We start from the raw sequence: 21,704 nt of genomic DNA, 5'->3' as shown, positions 1-21,704 counted from the left end.
TGAATCTTTCAGAAGTTTGGTTCTACATTTTTAGCTGAGCCAAAATTTTTATCAGTGAGGCACACTGATTAAAATTTTATTTTAAATTTTTTAATGTGTCACTAAATATTTTTTTTAAAAAGGAGAAGGGAAGTAATAATTTATAAAAGAAGTGCTAGAAGTTCCTAACTAAGGCGTTGTGGCCTAGTGATGACTAAAATAGTTCTGTGATTGTGGTTTGACTTTGCTTTTTTCCAGACAGTATTTGGAAAACCTTTGACTCTGCTATATCTGGAGAAATGAATAACCTTGAGGAGCTGTGAACTGTACCACACACTGAAACACTGTTAGTTGCCTTTTTTTTGTTTTAATGCCTGTGAAGTGCTGAGACAGAGTTAATTTTCTTCGTAGCATCCCATATGATCCTGTGCATTAGATTTGTGACTGGGGTGGGGAGGGAGGAGCGAGCAGCTGCGTGGGGCTGAGATGCCTGCAGGGTTTAACCCACAGCAGATGCCTTCCCTCGTATTTGTCCTAGGTACGGAGAAATTGGAGGAAAGAGGTGAATGAGTGTGTCTGTATGTTTGAATCATTTTCTTGTTTTATCTAATGTTTTTTCAGGCCTGCAAAAATGGAATACATTTAGTGTCTGGAAGGGAACAGTAAATAAATGCATTATAATGCAGATTGTGCGTAACAGTTAAAATGAGGCTAAATGTAAATGATAAGTCATAGCTCTGACGACAGCAAAATAAACTAATTACTTCGACGAGTGTTATGTTTCTGTCGGAGAACTGGCTGAATGAAAGCTTAGATGGTGGAAATGGGATGAAAGGATGTTTAATTCCATACGGACTGGTGCATAAGAAATTCCTGCCTGGGACTAGTTATCCAGGATGATGTCTGGAAGTGGCAGCAGGATGTGCATCTAAACCTGTCTGCTTTCCATGCTCCTTACCATTTGGACTTCTCCAGCATCCACAGCTGTTGAATCAGAGTTTTTAGAAAGTACCTTCTTGCCCAGCCCTTTCATGGTCCGCTTATGGACCTCTCCTCCATCAGATTCTCTCATACATTGTTCAGCTGTTGGTACTATCTCTCTCCACAGCCTCCTGTGCAGCATATTCCAGGAGATCACTGTGCAAAGAACATTTATCTCCTATCGATTTTGTCAAATGCCTCCAGTTCTTGTACTTAGGGTAAACCATGGTTTTCCATGCAATTCATCCATCACCTTCATGATTTTCTAAACTTCACTTGTATGCCCCTCAGTTGTCACATCTCCAAACTGCAGATTCTTAAGATTAAAAGACCAGCCTTTCTGGTCTTTCATCTTAAGGCACCTGTCTACCTCCTCCTTCATTCTGGTTGCCCTAGTCTGTATTTTCCCCATCTCCTTTTGAGGTGCGGAGACCAGAAGTAATGCCTCAACATTTTATGCAGTGAAAATGATGCTCTCTTTAAGCATCCTTCCTGGTGATGCACAGCATTTTCTTGGCTTTTATAGCTGCCTACACACTTTGAGCAGGAATTAGATGCAAGTTGGTAAGAGCTGAGTGCTCAGCAGTGTTCTGACAGTCGAGTGGCAGAGCCTTCCTTTTGATTTCTAGGGTGCGTGTAAGATGATGCTCTTTTCAGAGGTCCTCTCAGGGCTTTATTTAGATCATGGCAGCCCTCTGCCTCCTTATGAAATGTGCATTTTCACATGCCCTTATCCTTCCCTTTCTCACATTGGCTTTTGAGTTCCTCAGAAAACTGTGATGGAAAAACAGAATAACATAATGCTTCTGCATTTTGTACGTCTTCCCTGTTTAAACTCAAACAAGCAGAGAGTTCAGAAAGTTTATTGAATAAACTCTATTATGAATTGGAGCCAGTCTGACTCCTGTTGTTACATTAACTTATGCCTATTTTTATACTGGATTTTTCTTAATATCTGAAGTTTTATTATGCAGAATGATATGTGAGAAAAATGCTGTAATGTAGTAGTAAGAATTGTGTGGTTTAGTTAAACATGGATGTGAGTCAGCGTTGTGCCCCTGCTGCAGTAAATGCGAACTGCATGCTGGGTTAGACTAGGAGGAGCTTAGCAAAGGGATGTAGTTTGTTTCCCAACACGTGACATTAACAAGCCTGTGTCTGGAGCACCATGTCTGGTTTGTCCTCCTGCGCTGCCCAGCACAGGAGAAATGTGAACAGATGGAGAGGACCTAGCAAAAACCTGCTAAGGAGGTTAGAGGGCTGCAGCACATGACATAGTCATGGAAAAGGTAGAGGAGCTCAGCTTGGTTTGGCTGGAGAGAAGTCTAGTGGGGAATTTAGTTGCCTCTTTTTACCCTCAAAAAGTGAGGTTACAAAGAAAATGGAAATAAAATCTTCTCGGGGTGCACACTGGAAAAAAAAAAAAAAACACAACCAAAAAAGCAATGAAAACAACAACAAATGAAAAACCTTCTACTGAGGTATGAAGAAAAATACTTTTATTGTAAGACTGGTCAAGCACCTGGAACAGGTTGTCCAGAGAAGCCGGATCTTTTTAGGGTGTGACAGGACAAGCCTCTGAGAAACCTGATCTAACTGTGAAGCTGTCCCTGCCTCCAGCAGGTTTTAAGAGGTGACATCCTTCTGATCTCAGCTGTTTGTTTCTGTATTTATGAACAGATAGTGAGACATGGCTAACATGTGTGGTGTTCTCTGCAGATTTCAGTGTGGTCTAAACATCTGTCTTGTTTACAAATAGATAATTTTAGCAGAAAGTCTAATCTTCCACAATGTTTCTCTGTTGTCCTCTTGGACAGTAGTATTGGAAAAAGCAGTGACTGTGTGTTTTGAGGAGCGTTCATGGGTGGGGCTGTTGTGCTCTGGAGACTTCACACTCAGGCACTTCAGAGCATTTCTGTCCAGTTTCTTCCAAAATCACCCACCCTTGCTCTAACCCCACCAACCTCGCTGATCACTGAAAATGCCAAACAGTTTCAAAATCCCAGCCTTTCTTCTCAGTGAGAACTTCACATCTCTTGGTGGGGAGGCCGGGAGGAGTGCTGTAAAATGATAAAGTTGTTTTAAAGAAGGATGCAGGAGGTACTGGTGCCAGTGACTGTGACAGCTCTATTCTGCCCCAGCACTGCTTCCCCAGCCCTGTCTGGCCGTGCAGCAGATCAGATCAGGGCTGCATCTCATTTTTGAGATGCCTTCAACTTACCTTATGGCCCTAAAAACAGAGCTGCTGTTGCAGCAGAGGGAGCAATACTTGGTGAGAGCAAGTCTGGGAGGGGTGAAGGTTGGGGATTAGACGTGGATTGGTATGGAGGCAGACAACGTTGCGCTACAGAGCACAGCATTCTCTGCCTCTGTACCACCCTCTCCTGCCTGAAATGCTCTGTCAGTGCTCTCTGCTGAGGCACGTTGGTTTGGTGTTTAGCTTGAGCTATGTGCAAGTTAACGTGTCCTATGTGGCTGTTTGGTCTTTGGGGATGCTTTGGGCATTAGGCTGTTTCCAGGACCCATTCACCAAAGGTAAGTGTGGATGCCAACTGGTGATGTCCTCCAGCAGCCAGCTGCTTTAGTAAAATGTGTTCGTTCAGCCCCCTAACAGAGACTTCTCTCTTCTTGTTTAACATGTATTTAGTACCACCTCTCAATGCGTTAAAGTAGTAGATTCAAATAAATAAAGGGTCATCAATTTATCTCCTGCTGTTTCTCTGTGTGTACATATAGGATGACAAGGAAGCCAACAGACCTATGCCAAACAAAGGAGACCATGGACTAGGAAATGAGAAGTTCAAACCTGTGGTACCTTGGCCTCATGTTGAAGGTGTGGAAGTAGACTTGGAATCCATTCGAAGGAAAAATAAGGCCAAAAATGAACTAAATCATCATGGTGGTGGTGATAACAAACAGCAAAACATCATCCAGAGGCAGTATCTCACATTTAAGCCTCAGACATTTGTATACCAAGATCCCGTTTTACGACCTGGAGTCCTTGGTAATTTTGAACCCAAAGAGCCTGAGCCTCATGGAGTTGTTGGTGGCCCTGGAGAGGAAGCGAAACCATATGTTTTAGGACCAGATTACAAAGAATCCATTCAAGCCAGCATTAAAGAGTTTGGGTTTAATATGGTGGCAAGTGATATGATCTCACTAGATCGGAGCGTTAATGACTTGCGTCAAGAAGAGTAAGCAAACTTTTTGTTTTCTTTTAGTTCTGTTTTTACAGAATTTAATTATTTTCTTTCCATATATCCTAATCAATGTTTAAAATAATATTATTAATTAGGCCAAATAATTAAGGCTTCATGTCCTGACAGGCAGGAGTGCTGCACTATACTAAATGTTTGTGTATATTATTCTTAATGCTGTTCCGATTATTTCTTCCATGAATATTTAGTCTGTATTGGTTTATCTCTGAAGTCATCCGTTCTAGTGTCTAATTGCATGTACTGGCATGTTCCATGTTCAGCCACAGTCTTCATAGTCAAATTTTCTTAATACATAACTTACTAATATTTGTTTTTAAGAAAGAATTATTTTCTTTACTATGTCATGCAGAAGCTCCTATTCTACAGTTAGTTTATTCTGGTTTGGTTTCACTCCAATGCTTTAAAAAACTTTAAAAAGCAAAAAGAGAACAGAAACAAAGCAATATTGTTGGCTTTAAACAATTCTACTTAATCACCTGCATTAACGGAAGTATAGATCTGCCATAATGGTGTCTGGGGTTTGGAGCTAATAGAAGAGTAGTCTTGTAACAGTTCCTCACCACATTTCTTATAAAGAAGGAAGCAGTCTTAGGAAAAAACAAAACAAACAAAAGAAAACAGACCAACTCTTTTTTTTTACTTGCTGGGAAAATGTTTGCTTTGGTGTGGGGAAGTTCTGAGAAGTTCTGAACATTTACTCAGTGATTACTACCAGGTTTACACAGTCTCTTCTGACCTTTGGCAAATATGGAGCCAAATTTACCCTCAGGCTAATCTGCATTTGATATAATTTTCCTTGTTGAATATCAGCGAAGGATGAATTTCTTAGCAAACTGACTGATTGGTAGGGGTTTTTTTTGGTTGTGTTACTTTGTTGCTGTTGTTGGGTGGGTTTTTTTTATTATTGTTTTTGCGTTTGCAAGGCAGAGTACATGAATTTAAATATGATAATATGAAGTACTTGCCTGTTTTCTCCTTCATCCCTAGCAATGGAGCTATGCTGATACCTGGATGAGGTGCCAGCCTCTGGGTTTTACATTTCCAGCTGTGGCAGCTCATCTCTTTGGTCACTGGCTGGTTACTGGGGCTCTGCTGTGGCCTTTTGTAGTGGGTGTTTTTCCATTTTGTAAGGCAGGAGAGAGCTGGCCAGCTGTGACTCTGACTCATGCCTCTGCATGAGCTGTACAGCTGCTTGGATTTACTACCTGGTGTGTGCTCACTGAAAGCGGATGAAGTGCATAGAGTGCAGTGTTTCCTTTCCTTTGTGCCATGTTCCTTGGGTGATTTACTGAAGGTTTCCACTTGCCAGCAGTCAGAGGAGAGTGCCGTGCCCGTCTGCTGCAGGTGGTGAGGAAGCACTGCCCGTCCTGGGGTTCACTTGAGTTTTCTTTCTTCACTGAGGTCAGCAGTTGGACCTCTGTGCTAAGGAGATCTTTCTGAAGAGGAAGAAACGATCTGAGTAACTTGTGTAGATCGGCGTTTTCTTTTAGGGAGGTTATTCCCTAGGCACTACTGCTTCTGCTGAGGCATTTGCAGCCACTGGGGCCTCCTTTGTAGGAGGCAACAGGACTAAGGAAACACAGAGGAAAAAAGCATTTCCCCATGATGCGGTGAACCGAGCAGAGGGGAGCCGATGGCAGGAGTTCACGTTAGCAGAGCTTGGTTTGGCTCTGCCCTCCCTGAAGAGAGATGGGGAAGGAGGTGGAAGCACCCTCCTCTCCTCGCTCTGCACTCTGCAAGGACAGCGAAGCAGAAATGGCACCGCATCATCTGAAGGTGGGACTGGGCTGCTTCTGCCCAGGCTAGCAGTCATATCTTTGGCAGCAGAGCTCAACTACTCCCTCCCCTCTATTTTTCCCCAAGGTGGAGGGCACCAGGGAGCATACCTGTCTACTACAGAGTTCCACACCTACAGCTTCCTGAAGTATTTCCAGAGTTTGTCTTTACTCTCCTTCAGAACAGAAGTAATAAATAGAAATTGCCAAGGAAGGATTAAATACTTGGCACACTTTGAGGAATAGGAGGGACAGCCATGATCAGAGCAGAAAAGATTAATTTTAGAAACAGTTGCCTGCAAGCACACTTGCAGATAAATCTTCTGTGGAGCTCAAAGCCAGCAGCCCATATCAAACTTAGGTTTTATTATTTAGTATTCTGAGCAAGCAAACAAAACAGCATGAAACGCAATGTGAACAAAAGGCATCTTTCAGACAACTCTATACCAATTTTTTAATGTATTGAATACTTGAGGCGCATACAATTGCCCTAAATAAGTTAAAGGTTTATAGCTTCCATGTGTCTCCTGGGAATGGCAGAAGAGAGGGGAGGCAATGTAAAATTGGCTGATACTGCTGTGTTTTCAGGTATCAACATACTCACTTTCCTGCTCATCCCCCAATACTGGTGAGAAATGCAGCAAAAGGTAGCAGATAAACAGTGTATCCACAATAGGCTATTTTCCTTATTTTCCTCCCACTGATCTGTTTTATAAGTCTAGAAGCCATTTTGGTTGATAAGGCTGGTCAACATCCAGTTTAATCCTACCAAAGTGCAATATCATTTTCTTTTTTTTTTTTTTTTTGGTTAATGATATCTCAGCATTGATAATTGAAGATCTGTCAGGCAAAAACTGGATTACTCGTTCATTGACATTCAAATCCAGGTAGTCCTCACTTCAGCCTTCTTCTCCTTTAGGCATCAAAATTTTTAAGTATCACCCTAAGGAGTGAGGTTTGTTCAGTGAAGGATGCCAAATGATTTCCCAGGCAGTGGTAGCGGGAGCGGAATAGTGCTGCAAAAACTGTCTTCCTCAGCTTAAAAGCCACATAGCCTCAGGGCTTGTCCCTGCTGGAGGGGGAAGAGGGAAGAAATGCTAATAAAGGGGGATTCAATTCTGCTATGTTTAGTTTTTACATTGGAGCCGGACATGTTGCCAAGATGATTTAGCAGCTGCCCTTATTGAGTCAGTAGGAAATTTGCTGGTGATTCTGGGCAGTCTCAGCTGCTGTAAAAAGCCTTAGCTCTTGCTGCACCCTGTAGAGAGGAATAATGTTGGATGGCATGCTGAAATTGTTTGTCAGGTACATCAGATTATTTTGGTTTTGCCAGTACTGGATACTCTTGACTCATGGATTTTACCCAATCTATTTCAAGATTGAAGCCAAGCACTTCTGTTGGCATACAGCAAGTTATAGGTTTGGCTAAAGAAAATTGGGAATGTATGGAGATATGTAAAAGTCAGTGTACAAAATTTCAAAGATGCCATCATCTCACTACAGCCTTTCAAGATTCTGCAGGAGGGTCAGGGGAGACATAACCTGGGTTTAAATGGAGCAACACCTGCTTTCCACCTCATTTCTAGTTGAAGAAATAGACTAGGCGTAGCAGGCCCTGCCCAAAACCTCTGTACAATTGCTGGAAGAAAACTTTTTCTTAAAACTTGGGTGATTTTTACAATTTTTTGATATTTTTTAATTGTCCTGATAGTGTCAGCCTTTTAAGAGCAGTCATTTATATTGAATTTTACATGTTGTTTGCCTCCTAGCTAGCAGATCCGTGATAAAACTAATGTTAGCTTTAGGGAAGGATGTTAATTTGATTGCTCCCTCAATTTTCTTATGTCCCTTTTTTGCAATCAAGAGTCTGCACAGAGGTAGGGCTGAAGTAAATATAGAGTGATAAGGCTTCTGGATGATCTTGGATTCAAGATAAACACACCACACTAAGGAAATGAAAAATTGACATAAGTTTGAGGATGAATGCTGTCAGGCAACAAGGTGTATCCTCTTAAGAAAAAAAGAAGTCATAAAGTCATAACTGAAGAAAATTACTGCTAGGGAGAACAAGAACTGGGTTGTTTTTCCAGCATAGTAAGCTGCTTGTCCAGAGTATTTTAAAAAGAAATTAAATTTTAAAAGTACAGCTGTACTGGGTCTGACCACAGATCATTTTTCTTGACAGTCTTAGCTCTAGCTCAGTAGCATGTGCTTGGGTGAAAACATACAAGGAGGGACTAAGTTTCATTCCTGGCAACCAGTGGGCTGGGACATGTGAGCCAAAAATTGCAACAGGATGGTCATGCTTCATATACCTTATTCTGTGCACAGACTTGTATTCTAAATGCATTTATACTCTTTGAATTAATGACATCCTGAATCAGTGACTTTTTCCAGGCTGAAGAACATCCTCCCGGATGCTGTCAAGTATCTCTGTTACTCTGCCATCCTGCGATACGGCAATATCAGAGATATCTACATCAACCTGCTATATAAATGTTTCAAATTACTTCCTTGTTATTCCTGCCATTCTATTTGCCCTTTTGTTAACTCTGAGGTAAAAGACTCAAAAAACTACCCATGTTTGATTCCAAGATTTTTTTTTTTTTTGAGTGGTAATGTGAAATTTAGGGTCTATCACTGAGTAGACCTGCTAAGAGTGGTCTAACACTCCATATAAATTCATTTGCATTTGCAATGAGCTCTCCTGCCAGCTCATTTCCTCAGTAGTGTCCTTGAATTATTCTGCAGTTCTTTATATATAGTAATTTTAATTGCAACTACCAATAAAATTTTTATTGTTCAATCATGACCTAGAAGAGGAGGTGGACAGCTTGGCTTCTGGCACAGATACTTACAATGCTACAGTCACAAACTCTCTTAAAAAAATGGGAATGTATAGACAGTTTTTACACTGTAGCAGTTAGTAGTCTGAGAGATCTTCCATCTTAGCCTGCCATACTTTGATGGGGAACTTTTTACTGTAAAGAAAGCAAAGAACCTCATCAAAGGCTTTCAAAATTCAGTTACTCTATTAACGGGCTCACCCGCAGCCACATAGTTTATTTCTTCAAAAGATGATGTTTCTGCAACATGGCTTTTTTCCAGAAAAGTTGTGTCTGTGGTTTACTAATTTTATTATTTATTACTAGATTCTTTTCAACACAGAGGTCATACTTAGTGGTCAGCAATTCTTTAGCTCCCTGGGGCCCTTTTATAAAAATTGCTGTCATGTTTTCCTCCTGTTTGTTTGATAACAAGGCTGGTGTCAGTAACAGTTGTACATCACACTAGTATGTCAATTTACATTGCATTCTCTTGTAAGTATTGGGCTTTAAAAAAAAGAAAAAAGCAATTAGGCTATTCATGGTAGAAAAATCCAGTAGAAGCTATAATGCAGAAATCTATTATCTCTGAATTACAAAGACCCTAAGCTCTAGGTAGCTGGAGGTAGGAACCTGTAGTGGGAGGCATCTCTGTGTCCTTGCTCTGGTTTTGTTCTGTTCCCTGGGTGTCTGGCATTGGTCACTGCTTGAGAGTTCAACGGAAATACTTAATTTAGCTTTCCTGCTTCTGAAGTGGTCTCTTTTCATTTTGATCATCTGTCAGCCCAACAGACTTTCTGGCAGGCATCCTATTTGTGGTGTTTGAAAAAAATATTTCAATAGCAGCTTTTATGCTTCAGTAAGCTATTTCTCAATTTATTTATTTATTTATTTTTTAAACCAGTCTTACTGTTTACATTCAGTTTGCCTGCGTTAGTGCTCATTTCTGTTTTCCTTGTTCGGACATCATCCTGTGCATTCAAAGAATGTCTGTCTTACTGCTAATAGCATCTGTTTTTTAACCATGCTGGTTTTCCCTAGTTTTTCTCTAGGCTTTTTTTATGATTAACGATAAACACTCTCAGCTCCTAATATGGTATTTTTGAAAAAGCTCTGTGATACCTGAAGGCTTTTTACCCTTAGTTTATCTTTTCAATAAGCCAACTCATTTATAGTTCCCCTTTTCAAAGAGAGGTGTTACTAGGACACCTTTGCTTTGGCATTAGAACGTCAGTGTTTTGTGGCCACAATTAAAGTGTGGCTCCTACACAGGTATGTCTTCAGCTGAGCTGAGGACTCACAACGTGCTGCATCTCTGGTGGCTTCTCTGATGTCCTGCCTGCTAGAAACACTGACTACTGATGCCTGAAGTGGCAGTCTGTGGAGCACAGTTTGTGTTTACTGTGTCCCCTGAGGCAGTGGAAGTCTCCTGTCTGTGTCTCGTGTCCTCTCAGGTACTCCAGTTCCTCCATACATGTGCCAGGTTCTGTCCAAGTCCTGCTAGGACAGCTGGTGCTTCTGCGTGGCTGGATCGATGGCTTCCCCTTGTCTTCGTGCTAGAAGATCCCTGACACATTTAAACTCTAGTAATCTAGTTCTGGATTATTTTAGATAAAGTTAATCTATTCCAAAAATTTAATGGGGTACTACTGAATTCAAAACATGCTGGGACCTTGGAAGGGACCTTCAAATGTCATCTAGTCCAACCCCCTGCAATGAGCAGGGACATATGCGACTAGATCAGGTTGCTCAGAGCCATGTTCAGTCTGGCCTTGAACATTTCCAGGCGTGGCACAGAATTTAATTCTCTGCATGTGCTCAGGCAATATTTCTGTACTCCTAGGTAGCCATCCATGCATCTACCGTACCTACTCTTACTTTCTGTATTGGAGCTCCATCTGGAGTTCCTGATACAGCCAGGTGGGCTTTCTGCCCTGTCTCTTTGACTTACTGCATGTGGGAATGGGCTGTTCCTGTGTCTTGGGGAGGTTGTCCTCAAAGAAGCCATTCATGGTCTCCTTGTGGCAAAGTTTTAACACCTGAAATCGTAAACATCTCATGGCAGATGTTAGGAAACATTTACATAATGGTTTCTTTATGGAATAGTCAAAAAGGAGGAGAAAACTGCCTGATGGACAAAACCACTGATGGGTGCAAGTGTGGGGCTCTGAGAAGTGTGGCTGTCCGGTGTATGGTTCATTCCAAGAGCTGCACCTGGTTATACAAGACCAATGCGATGTGAGTTATTCCAAAGAATCTTTATTCAGTATTTCTAAAAAAATACATATCTACAATGCATTAGTTGCAGTAGTCTCTTTGTAGTTTATCTCAAAAATGATAAGAAGCAATGCAAGTTTTTCTTCATGAAGCTGACTTTCACAGTAGAACATTCCCCATCTATATCTGCTGTTTCCATTGTTAAATTTTTGCTGGGTTTGGGTCGTATTGATTGCACTTTGGGTTGAAATTTAAGGCAAGAAGCGTTCTTTTAAAGTACATTGTAAGTGTTCTGTGAAACTCCCTGTGTGTCCTATTAACTAATGTATATTACTGCAGAACCCTTAAGCCAGGGGTGTTTGTACTGTTCATCAGATTTCATGCCAGGGTAATTAATTGTATTGGCTGTAAGAAAGGATCAATGTTCAACATGCTTTGCTCAGTCTTGATATGCTGTTGTTATCCAACCCATGGAAGACTTGCTTACAAATTATTCTTACTGAGCCAGAGGGTTTTAGTCTTATGACTCTATTTAAGATAGATTTTTTTTTTTTTTGACAGCTTCTTTTGATAAATGTTGCAGGAATTTTGTCCTGAGTAGTTTGACTGGGAGAGGAAGCATCATGACTCTTTGTGAATGTTTATGGCACAAGACAGATTAATCTATTGCTGGATTGTTTTTTTTCAATATGACAATAGAGAACTGCTGTCTGTTCACCAGCATGAGCCAGAATTTCAGCTGCATCACCCACACACATCTGTCAGTCTGATCATGGCAAAATAAATATTTTTAAGTGTTTTTTCCTTCCGTGGATTATGTAGTTTGACTTGTCCTTTTTCATGACGTTATTGCTGTTACAGAGCATGCCCCCTGGGCCAACAGATTTGTACTTGAATAATTGGATCTGTTGTCAGGGGTTACTTTTTTTTTTTACTTCAAGCAGAACAACTGGCAACAAGCTTTTGTTGAAAAACCTGAGAAAGTAACTCTTCCTTGCCTGAGTACAATGCTCCTTGTGTACAGAAATGTATTTTTGGATAACTGTTTTTGCAGCTCATGACATTTTATAAAACAAATCAAAAGGAAATGGCAATTAGCTTGTTTTTAAAAATCATACATGTAGTTTTGAAGGGTGTTTGTTCTATTTTTTTGTTATTTTTAGTACAAGCAGAGGAAACTATTCTTGCCAAAAATAAAGATTTCTGACTTTAGTTAAGAATGCACACATGTAGAGCTGTGTGTTAGTAAAGCAGAGATGTTAGTAAAGATATTTTTCCTGTCATAGTTGATGGTGACAGCTTGAACCCTTCAGTTGGTCCAAATGCTCTTAAAAGTGTCAAACTGTACAGTAATCTTTTAGTGCTGGACTTGAGTTGAAAAAAATACCAAAATCTTCAGTTATAAACAGTTATTCAGTGTGTGAAATAAGGCTGATGAATCTTGGCTGCACATTAGAAATGGATGGTCTTTTTACTCTGGGCAAATAACATTAGTTTAATTTGTTCTCTTACAGTAAATAGTTAGCTGTCCAGTAGCCAAGGAGATTGAACAGAAAAGCTCTGGAGTGGAGCCTGCTTTCTTCAGGAATGTGATTAGTTCCTTAATTATAGCACTGTGCAAATTACATATTTGATACTGTTACACAAAATAAGCTTTCAGTAATTACTGTTAGTATCTGTGTCATTGGAAATGGAGCTTTAGGGACTTGGTTTCATTTCACATGGTACCTTGGGAAAATCTTTTATTCAGCTGCCACATAGTACGCTGGAACTGTTCTGTAACCAAGAAAACTAATTTTATAGTATGCACATAGATCTTTGTGTGCCTCACTGAGAGCTGGGGTTGAGAATCGGCTGAATTATAGTGGTCAAATAGAATGGGGAGGGCTGGCTTTCCACTGCAGGTTATCAGCTGCCTTACTGCTGGCAAGACTCCTGGAGGAAAAAAAGCATTTAAAATGTAACTAGCCATGTATTCACAGAGCATCTCCTTGTGGTCAGGAAAGATTTGAATTCCAGGCCTTATACTTAAAGCAAAACAAAGCATTTTCTGCTAACATTTCAGGTCCCAATATTGAAAACTACAGTGAAGATGGATCCTGTGTCTCTTTAGCGTTGGCTGCTAGCATTTTGAATTTTAAGTTTCAACAGGCAAATATCACAGTTCACCTGGAGAGTGCAAAGAAGTTGACAGAGGCATCGGATGTGTTATCTGTAGTTGGATTTACTTACCTGTGTGTGTTCATCTGAAATGAGAAGACCAAGCTCTTAACAGGACCTCTGATTCGACAAAGATGTGTAGTGCAGTGCCTGGAGTATATTTAAATTCTTAAACCCTGACTTTTAGAGGAGGGGGTGGAGAAGAGCCTGAGAGGTTTCATGCAGCTGCCTGTGTAACCCCACAGGTGCCGTCTTCATCCTAGAAATTTTGGGGCCAGTGGAGGAAGTGTTCTGTCAAATAAATTGTAATCTGAATGTAGATTAAATTAACTTCTGCTACAGATTAAAGTAACTTCTTATGCTTTGTCTTGTTCTTGCTAACCAGAACTTACTGTGGTAGAGCATTTAAATAAACTTTCATGATGTAAATTCTTATTCAGTCCAACTGAGCATGGGCAGGAAATTCAAGGTATAATATCTGATGAGCAAGGGAGGCATGGTGGAAATAAAACATTTCTGTGTGACTGAGCCCACTGCCCCAAGCTTCTTTCTAGTATTTTGTTTATTATATTAGGTAAAACCTATCAGCATTTAATAAATCCAGAATTATATACTGGTGGACTCTATTGAGCTGTACATAGGCAAATGCATCAAGCCACAACTTCCCAAAATAGTGCCCACCTCGATGGAGAAATTATGAGAATTGCCATGTACAGCAAATTGTAACTTCTTACAAGCATACAGACAAGAATCTTGTGATTAAAAAAAAATGCAAAGTTTATTTCTTTAATTTTTCTATTAACTCTAATGTTGGGTCTCTGTACAAATCTTGCCCTGAATTTGTATCATGGCACTTCTAGAGGTATGGTAGGAGATGTAGCTGTGCTTCTGGGAGCACTAACGAAATTTAGTCACATAGCCTTGCAGGCTCCTTCAGGAATGGAAATCAGTAAAGCTTGTAGCTATTGTAATTGGAAATTCTGTTTCAGTGTAGGTATAAGCTGTTAGGTAGTGTGTGGTAGTTTGCTGCTGTCTGCTGAAGGAGGAAATAGAACAAAAAACCCCACAATCTTAGCTGAACAAACTGTCCTTCTTGGGGATTATCTGTTTACTTCTCTTCCAAAACACCTGTTTTGTAAGTTGACCGCTATAATCTTATATTGATGATGATGATGCGTAAAAATACCCTGTAAGGCTTCACAGGTAACAAATCCAGTATTAACATTAGATTTACTTAGTTGTATCTTAACAAAGCAATGCCTAGCTCTGTAATCTGTCTCTGTCTCCCTTAGATTTAGGCAATGATCACTCTGATTTGCAGACATCAAGCAATCGGTCTCAGCTGGGACCCTGGTGGTTGGTGTCGACTGTACATATGAGCAAACTGTTGAAAGTCTTTTGTGAAAAAAAAAAAAAAAACCTCTCATCCATCTTCCTAGGAGGTTGATGCAGTTTACTGCGGTAGTCATAATAAGCTGATGATTTAAAGCAGCCCTGAATTCAGAATTAAAGTACATAAACAGTGTGCTGTCTGCTGAATGACTGTCTGCTTAAAAGATAAGAAACAGGGCTTACTAGAAAAGGAAGCTGCAAGTGACAGCAGAACTCCTAACTTATTCTTGGGCTCTGCTCGTGCTAGACCCTCTCAAAGAGTAAGGAAAAATAGGTGCATTATAAATCAGTTATCAGCAGATGATAATTGATATCACTATGAATCTCAGACCACTTTAAACATGAAATAAAACTTAAAATACAATTAAAAATTGCAAACAGTTTTATATTAAGAGGGAAGAGGGATTCCACTTTTTAATGCCAATTACAATTTCCAGATAAATGCTAAATTGAGACTTTCAGCTTTGTACTGATTCAGGGCTCTCAGCTTGGAACAGCTGACCCAAGGTTCTCAGGAGCTGGGATGTGATGGCAGCTGCCTGCTGTCTCAGAGAACTCTGTGCTGCTACATTTTTGGTCTGAGCACACAAGTACAGTGCTTTAAAATCCAGGGAGGGGACTGATGTGCCTTTGGTAAGCACAGGTGCTAGTTAGATAGCTGACCTGAGGAAGATAGTATCAGAATAGGGAGTTGATTCCAGCCATGATATCTCTTACTTTTCTCTGAAGCTTAGGTGCTGGTGTGATAGGAATGTTGGGAATTCAGGATGACACAAGAAGCAGTTCTGTTGACTCAAGATCTCAAGTTGCCCTCTAAGTATCTATCTGATTGGGGCTTACCCTCAAATTGCTGTTCAGGTGCTCTCCTTGTTCACTTGTGTTTTGGCCTGATGACTGGATTACTCTTCCAGCAGAAGCAGCCTCTAGCCTGGACTTTTTAAAGCCTGAGGACACATGAGCATACGTCTGCAGCAGCAGTGGTGGTGGCTAACAGGGAGGCTGCAGGGTCATCCAGTCCTTGGAGCATCCACTATCACATTTGTGGGGCCAGGGGACATCAGTGGAGAGCAAGCCAACAAATAGCATACAAAGCTGTAAGAGCAGAAACTTCCTCAAGCCAAGGAGTGTTCCAGCCCAGATGTCTAGCTTGTGGTGCAGAAGGGTCGCCTGTAAAATGTTCCTCACTTGCTGTGGCCGATGAGCAGCTTTGTGATGGAGGGACAGTGGTCTTGATGTGGCACAGTCCCCATCAGTGCTGTTCCCTCCCAGGGGTGGAGAGGGAGTAGGACTAAGTTGCATCTTAAATATGCAGGCTAACAGAAGAAACATTATTCACTGTTTCTCCATCAGATCACTATTTTTCAAAAGGTTTGCTCTTGCTTTAGTGTTGAGTCAGTCCATGATTTTGCTGAGTATTACCAGTGCTGATTTGGGGATGGGAGGTTTTTATTCATGGACATCGATCTGAAGGTGTTGCTTCCTTTCACCTAGCCCTTCGGAGCTGTGCCCACCTGCTCCGTCTTGCCATGGATAATAACTCTTCACAAGGCTCAGGAAAAGTGATGTGAAGTCTCTGGAGGCAAGACTAGCTAAAGGATGCTACCTTCACATTCCCACGTATTTGCTGCAATGTGCCATCTTCTCAACTCTGCCAATAAGAATTCAAAATAAATTTTTTTGAGTTTGTTTACTTTATTTGGTTCACAGCATATAAGCACAGCTGCCCTGCAGGCTACACCTGCAAGAGCACCGTGCTACTGTATGTGGGCAAGACAGCACCTAGGGTTTGCAGCTGGAGGTTGAAATGTATGTTAGTCTTCATTGTCACAGACCCATCTGTATTTTGAATCCGCCCATGCCAGTTTTCAACAGAGTGCAGCGTTTCCTGGACACCCATATCTGCTTGACCCTATCTTGTAAAACTGAAGCATGAGTCTGGAAATCCAGGCTTTTTATTTTCTTTTTCTTGTGCCCAAAATTTACAGGGAAAGTAGTGCTGTAAAATCCACCTTCAAACACAAGGAAAATGCATTTATGGCTTTCTGGTATTTGGGTTGCCAACCACTGGATGTCAGTGCTGCTCCACTGAAGAAAGGCTCGTCTCGCTTCCTTCCCTGTGGATGCAAGGAAATGAGAGTTCCATCACTCAAATACTTGAGCAACATTTGCATTTCTTGGAAAAAACAAAATTGCTGCAGAGGTTAAAATATTTCTTAGGTTTTTTGCATCTAAAAAACCTACCATGTTTCAAACCTCTAGTTCTAAATGCAGGATGAGAGACAAGATTGTGCATTGGAGGTACTGCAGTCTGTTGCAGTTTATGGGCTTGATGACTCAGTCTGTGGACTGTCCAACAAGTGGAATAAAGCCTCTGGAAAAAACTAAAAGTATGATCTTACTAGAACTATAAATGTAGTGCTTTTATGGCTTGCAAATGGCACATTTAGCAACACGTAATTTTTCAAGTTTAAAAGGTAAAATGTGATGACAGATTTCAGGAGATTAAGCTGGATAGGTAGCAAAAAGCCTGTCTAGACCTCTGGATTTATATTTTTAAAATGTATTAAATAGAGATCAAAAAATGCTTATAAATTGGTCACAGATGTGTTGTTCAATTCAGGCTTTTGTAATAGCTTTGGCTTTTAAAAATTGTGTTAAATTACTTACTGTGTTTCATTCTTAGGCTCTTCACCATTTTCTTCCTAAATATGACTTACCTGTACTGCAGGAAGTAGGAGAAATAAGCGACCAAAATATTTGGGGGGGTTTGCAGTGTTTGCTTCGTATTGTTTGTCATTGAAGGCAGTCTGAAATGTTGTAGCTGTCTGTCTTTTTAATTGGAGAGCAAAAAAGTTTCCTAGGCAAACTACTGAAGGTACAGATCAGTGGCACAGCGCAACCTGTGTCAGAAACTGCCTTCTTCTTGGAGGTAAAAGGTGCTAGTAATTTCCACTGCCTTTTTTACTTGAAGCTCTTGAATGGCATTCAGCTGGCATACCAATTTTGAATGCTTAACACCTCATTTTCCTCCATTTTAACACAACTATCACCAGAATTAATCCGTGTGAATGCATGTGTAAAGCAACACGGTTCTATTATTAATCTTAATGCACATCCATTTTAGCATATCCATTTTATCTCTGCAATGGCTAAATAAGTTGTCGACAGCTTAAAAGCTTATGCTACAAATGGAGTTATTGCGACCTGTAATCAGCTGAAGTCTTTTGAGAGGGATCTGTGGAAGTAAGGCATCGACCTGAGCCGTGCGCTTTGAACAGTCGGTCCAGCACTTGTGTATTGGTAGCTTATAAATGTAATTAACTGCAGCTACTTCGGGCATGAAAATAATCAAGCTGGAGGATTTTAGTCAGTAAACTGTACTTGTAGAGGTTGTGCTGTTTCAGAGGTTACTTACTATGCCTAAGAGAAGACATGCCTTATTAGATCAGACTTAGTTACAGACTGTTTTGATTCTGTAATTTGCTTTTCTCACAGGACTAAAATTAATGCTGTGCTTCTACCGTTTTTTTTTCTGTTGGGTGAGAAATATATATTGATACTGTGCCCTGAAAATAAGTGAAATATGTCTTTCTTCACCGAAGTAGTGCTCTTTAAATACCTGTTAGATCTGTTATGAGAGTTCTTTCCACGTTTAACTCAATTTAGTTTCAGAAACTCTGGTGATTTCTGATGATTAAGGAAGTTTCTCTTCAAACACAGGAATGCTTCTGTGCATTTAAGCTTTCTATTTTATATAGAGAAATATAACTATGGAAGTTTGTTTGTCCACAAGTTTAAAAGTTTATATTTGTTAAGCACAATTTCTTAATACATGATAGTTGTCTTTGAAAAGTCAGATTCTCTCTAGTAGAGACTTTACTCGCCAAAAAATGAAAAAAGGAAGACTTTTGCCTGTTTATATAAAAAATGCTGTGTCTCTGGGTTTGGTGATAGGAATTGTATTATTATAGTTAGAAAGGGGGCTAGTGCTATGGTAGGGAGACTTCCAGGAAATACCTGGACTGGTTGTAATTAGAGAGACTGTGAACAGTCTCATTTAGGGATGCTGTTGTGGAATGGACGTTACAATTACAAATGAAATGCATTGTTGATAAATGTGATTAATAAATACTGGTAAGTGTGAACTGGATTACTCATATTGCTTGTTTCTGAATCATCTGTAATCCCTCAGGAAAAAAGACCCAAGTCCACGTCTGCAGTGAAACTGAAATGCAGAATGTTTTAAATGGATGCAGGAGTGCTTTTCATGCCATGCCAAGCTGAAACCCTGAATGGGTTTGGTGACTTTTTTTTCTTTTAGCTACATTAGCGTGTTACACCTGGAAGTTTAACCTGGAATAATAAATAGTAAAGATCACGTTTTGTCCGCCATGGGATTATATTTTCCCCATGAGTAGCTATACTTTTCTGACAGTTTTTGTGAGTGGAGACAGTTCTATGCAGGGCAGCTGGCATGGGCGTTTCACATGGTGCTGCTGTACTTCTAGCAAATTATTATGTTTAAATATATTTTGTTGTCAAAGGGCAGAAATTAACAAACTTTGTCTTGTCGCAACCGTGTTTTTAAGTTTGCTAATTATGCAGATTCTGCATGTGGACTGTGTAAACCAACAGAAGCACTTCACAGACAGCCCTTCTATGGGGTAAATCTGATGTAAAGAGGCTTAAGAAAAAAAAAAAATCACTGTAGTAGATTAGCCAAATGCACAGTCCATCCCATACCATGATATCTGGTGGTCTGGAGAGGACCCTTATCTTGGCAGATGCTGTTTGGGGCTTTTCTTCCCCAGTTCTCTACTGGCCATACAAACAGCAGGGTGGTGGAGGCAGGGATGTCTCTCAGTGGGGTCTGTGCAATGCAATCTGCCTACATGGGAAAAAGTTTCTGTCTCTTGAGGCAGGAGTCGTCATTCACCAGCTTCATGCTCTCTCTTTCAGGATGAGAAGGGGCTCGCTGGCTGCAAGTGAGCTGCTCTTTGGGCCCCCCCATACCTCAGGGATGCACTGAAGCTCTATACTACATTTTATATCCTGTTTCTCTTTAATCTGAACAGTAGCCACCAGTGAACATTTCATTTGCGCAAAGATATTGTTAAGCAGTTCCGTAAATAATAATGTGAAAACTAATAACATCAAATCTTTTTACAGATGCAAATACTGGCATTATGATGAAAACCTCCTCACCTCCAGCGTTGTCATTGTCTTCCATAATGAAGGATGGTCCACGCTCATGAGGACAGTCCACAGTGTCATTAAGAGAACACCAAGGAAATACTTGGCAGAAATTGTGCTGATTGATGATTTTAGCAACAAAGGTATATTTGGAATATTAACGCACTACTTGTAGAAAAGGAAACTTCATTTGTTTTAAAACCAGTAGACTCTGCAAGAAAAGTGAGTTGCTTCTTCACAGTCCTTTAGTTTTCAGTGAATGGAAAGCTCTTTTCCAATTAACTGCTTTTGTAAAGGAGGCAATCCTTATGCGTATTCAGCTGTTTGAAATAACAGGATTTGTGGTCAGCTCTTGTCTACTCTTACGGAGTAGTATATAGCAGAAAGCAGGGATGGCTCCTGTCTCTCTTAGCTCATGTGTAAATGAGTAGTTTTAAGAGAAAGGAGTTTGAGTTAAGCCTGTTAGGAATAATTTTTCTCTGTTCTGTATAGGAATCCAAATTCCTTTCTTTTTTATTTTTTCCCACTATAATAAAATATATATCTAAGGCTATTGAATTATTCTGATTAATTTTCAATCTCTTTTCATTTCCAATATTCTTTTTTAATTAAATGTCACTTGAAGATGTTCATTGTTTCTTAGTGGGGGGAGAGTCTTTTAAGAATTCAAGTGTGTTTTAATTTCTGCCTGTCTTTGAGTCCTGCATATCAACATTTTCAGAAGTCCAGAGTTTTTCCTCTTCCTTTGTCATATACATTTACATCCTGATTTATAGTCAGGATGTGTGTACTTAGGTGTGATTTTTATAAACATACACAGACTTTTTTCCTTTAATGGTGATGTCTTCCATGTTAATGCAAATCAAGGCTGAATACAGAGAAGTAGTGAAAGTGGTGTGCCAGAGATACAATATGACTGATACAGAGGAAATCTGTATCGTTTTAAACTTTAAACCAATTTCAAAATAGTGCATCAAAGCTGCAAGTTCTGTGATATTTTATTGCAGTATAGTTTTTGAATAGAAGTTGACAGAGAAAAACAGTAGACACATAAATAGAAACATAACTTTGAGTGTGCAGGATGACAGTCTCTTCTAGATGGCAACAATGGTGGCTTTTAGGAGCCTGGGCAAGTTTGAACTAGTCAGTAGTCAGCAGCATAGGATACATTTACTTTACCCTCCTCTTGTTTTTATAATAGCTGGGTTGGGTAGTGGCATGGAAAGCAGATGACTCTGTTCTGAAACTCTCCATTTCAAGTGATCTGGGCTTCTCCCAGTTCCAGCCTCACAGGAGTTGTTTTCTGCAGGTATACCCACTACAAAATTTTCAGTCAAACTCATCACATAGTCGAAGTTGCCTTTTTGAGTATAAGTCACTATTTAAACTAATTATTGTATGTTAATTTCTACATCATACCAGTAGGTAGGTATCATTTGCTGTTTGTTTTTACAGGATAGGAAAAGTTATTTGCATTGTAAACTTGACTACATCTGGTTTAGTCTAATAAAAATACTGAACACTACATTATAGTCTCCTGTATCCTTTTACAGCTTTTGAGAATTTGGCTTAGATATGCACACATGCTATAAAACAAAAATATCTTCTCTCCTGTGGAATATAGTATTAATAATTCGGTCAGCAGACAACGTGCTGTGCTTTTCCTTTTCAGCTGAGATCACAGTTTTCCTTCAAAGCTATTCAGGGACTGAGTTAGCTGTATAAAATCACTATAACACTGATGGTCTCTAGAAAAAACTACCAATTTCTTTTACTAATGACGGGACTCAGTACTTGGGTTTCATATGAATTGTAGGTGACTCTATGCTATGTATATTTAATTGATGGAACGAATTTGTCTGGCATAACAACTCATACTACAGTTTTTCAGTGTACGACGATTGTTAAATAAAGGCACTATTTTTCAAGAAATCTGTTCTGAAATACAGAACTTCACTTATGCT

General features: G+C 40.0%; 1 protein-coding gene across 3 annotated transcripts in view; it reads left to right on the top strand.

Moving 5' to 3' along the window:
* The window catches only part of GALNT7 (polypeptide N-acetylgalactosaminyltransferase 7), a 74,903-nt gene that overhangs the window by 27,550 nt on the left and 25,649 nt on the right, over window positions 1–21,704 (top strand). For all 3 annotated transcript variants that reach the window (XM_071807704.1, XM_065837433.2, XM_065837434.2), the window contains exons 2-3: window positions 3,697–4,154; window positions 19,717–19,883. In XM_071807704.1, coding sequence (XP_071663805.1) covers window positions 3,697–4,154; window positions 19,717–19,883 — 625 coding nt within the window. The remainder of the gene's footprint in view (window positions 1–3,696; window positions 4,155–19,716; window positions 19,884–21,704) is intronic.

This window comes from Patagioenas fasciata, chromosome 4 (assembly GCF_037038585.1).
Source record: "Patagioenas fasciata isolate bPatFas1 chromosome 4, bPatFas1.hap1, whole genome shotgun sequence".
Taxonomy (NCBI): Eukaryota; Metazoa; Chordata; class Aves; order Columbiformes; family Columbidae; genus Patagioenas; species Patagioenas fasciata.
Note: the sequence above shows the minus strand (reverse complement) of the source record. Positions and strands in the feature narration are given on the sequence as shown.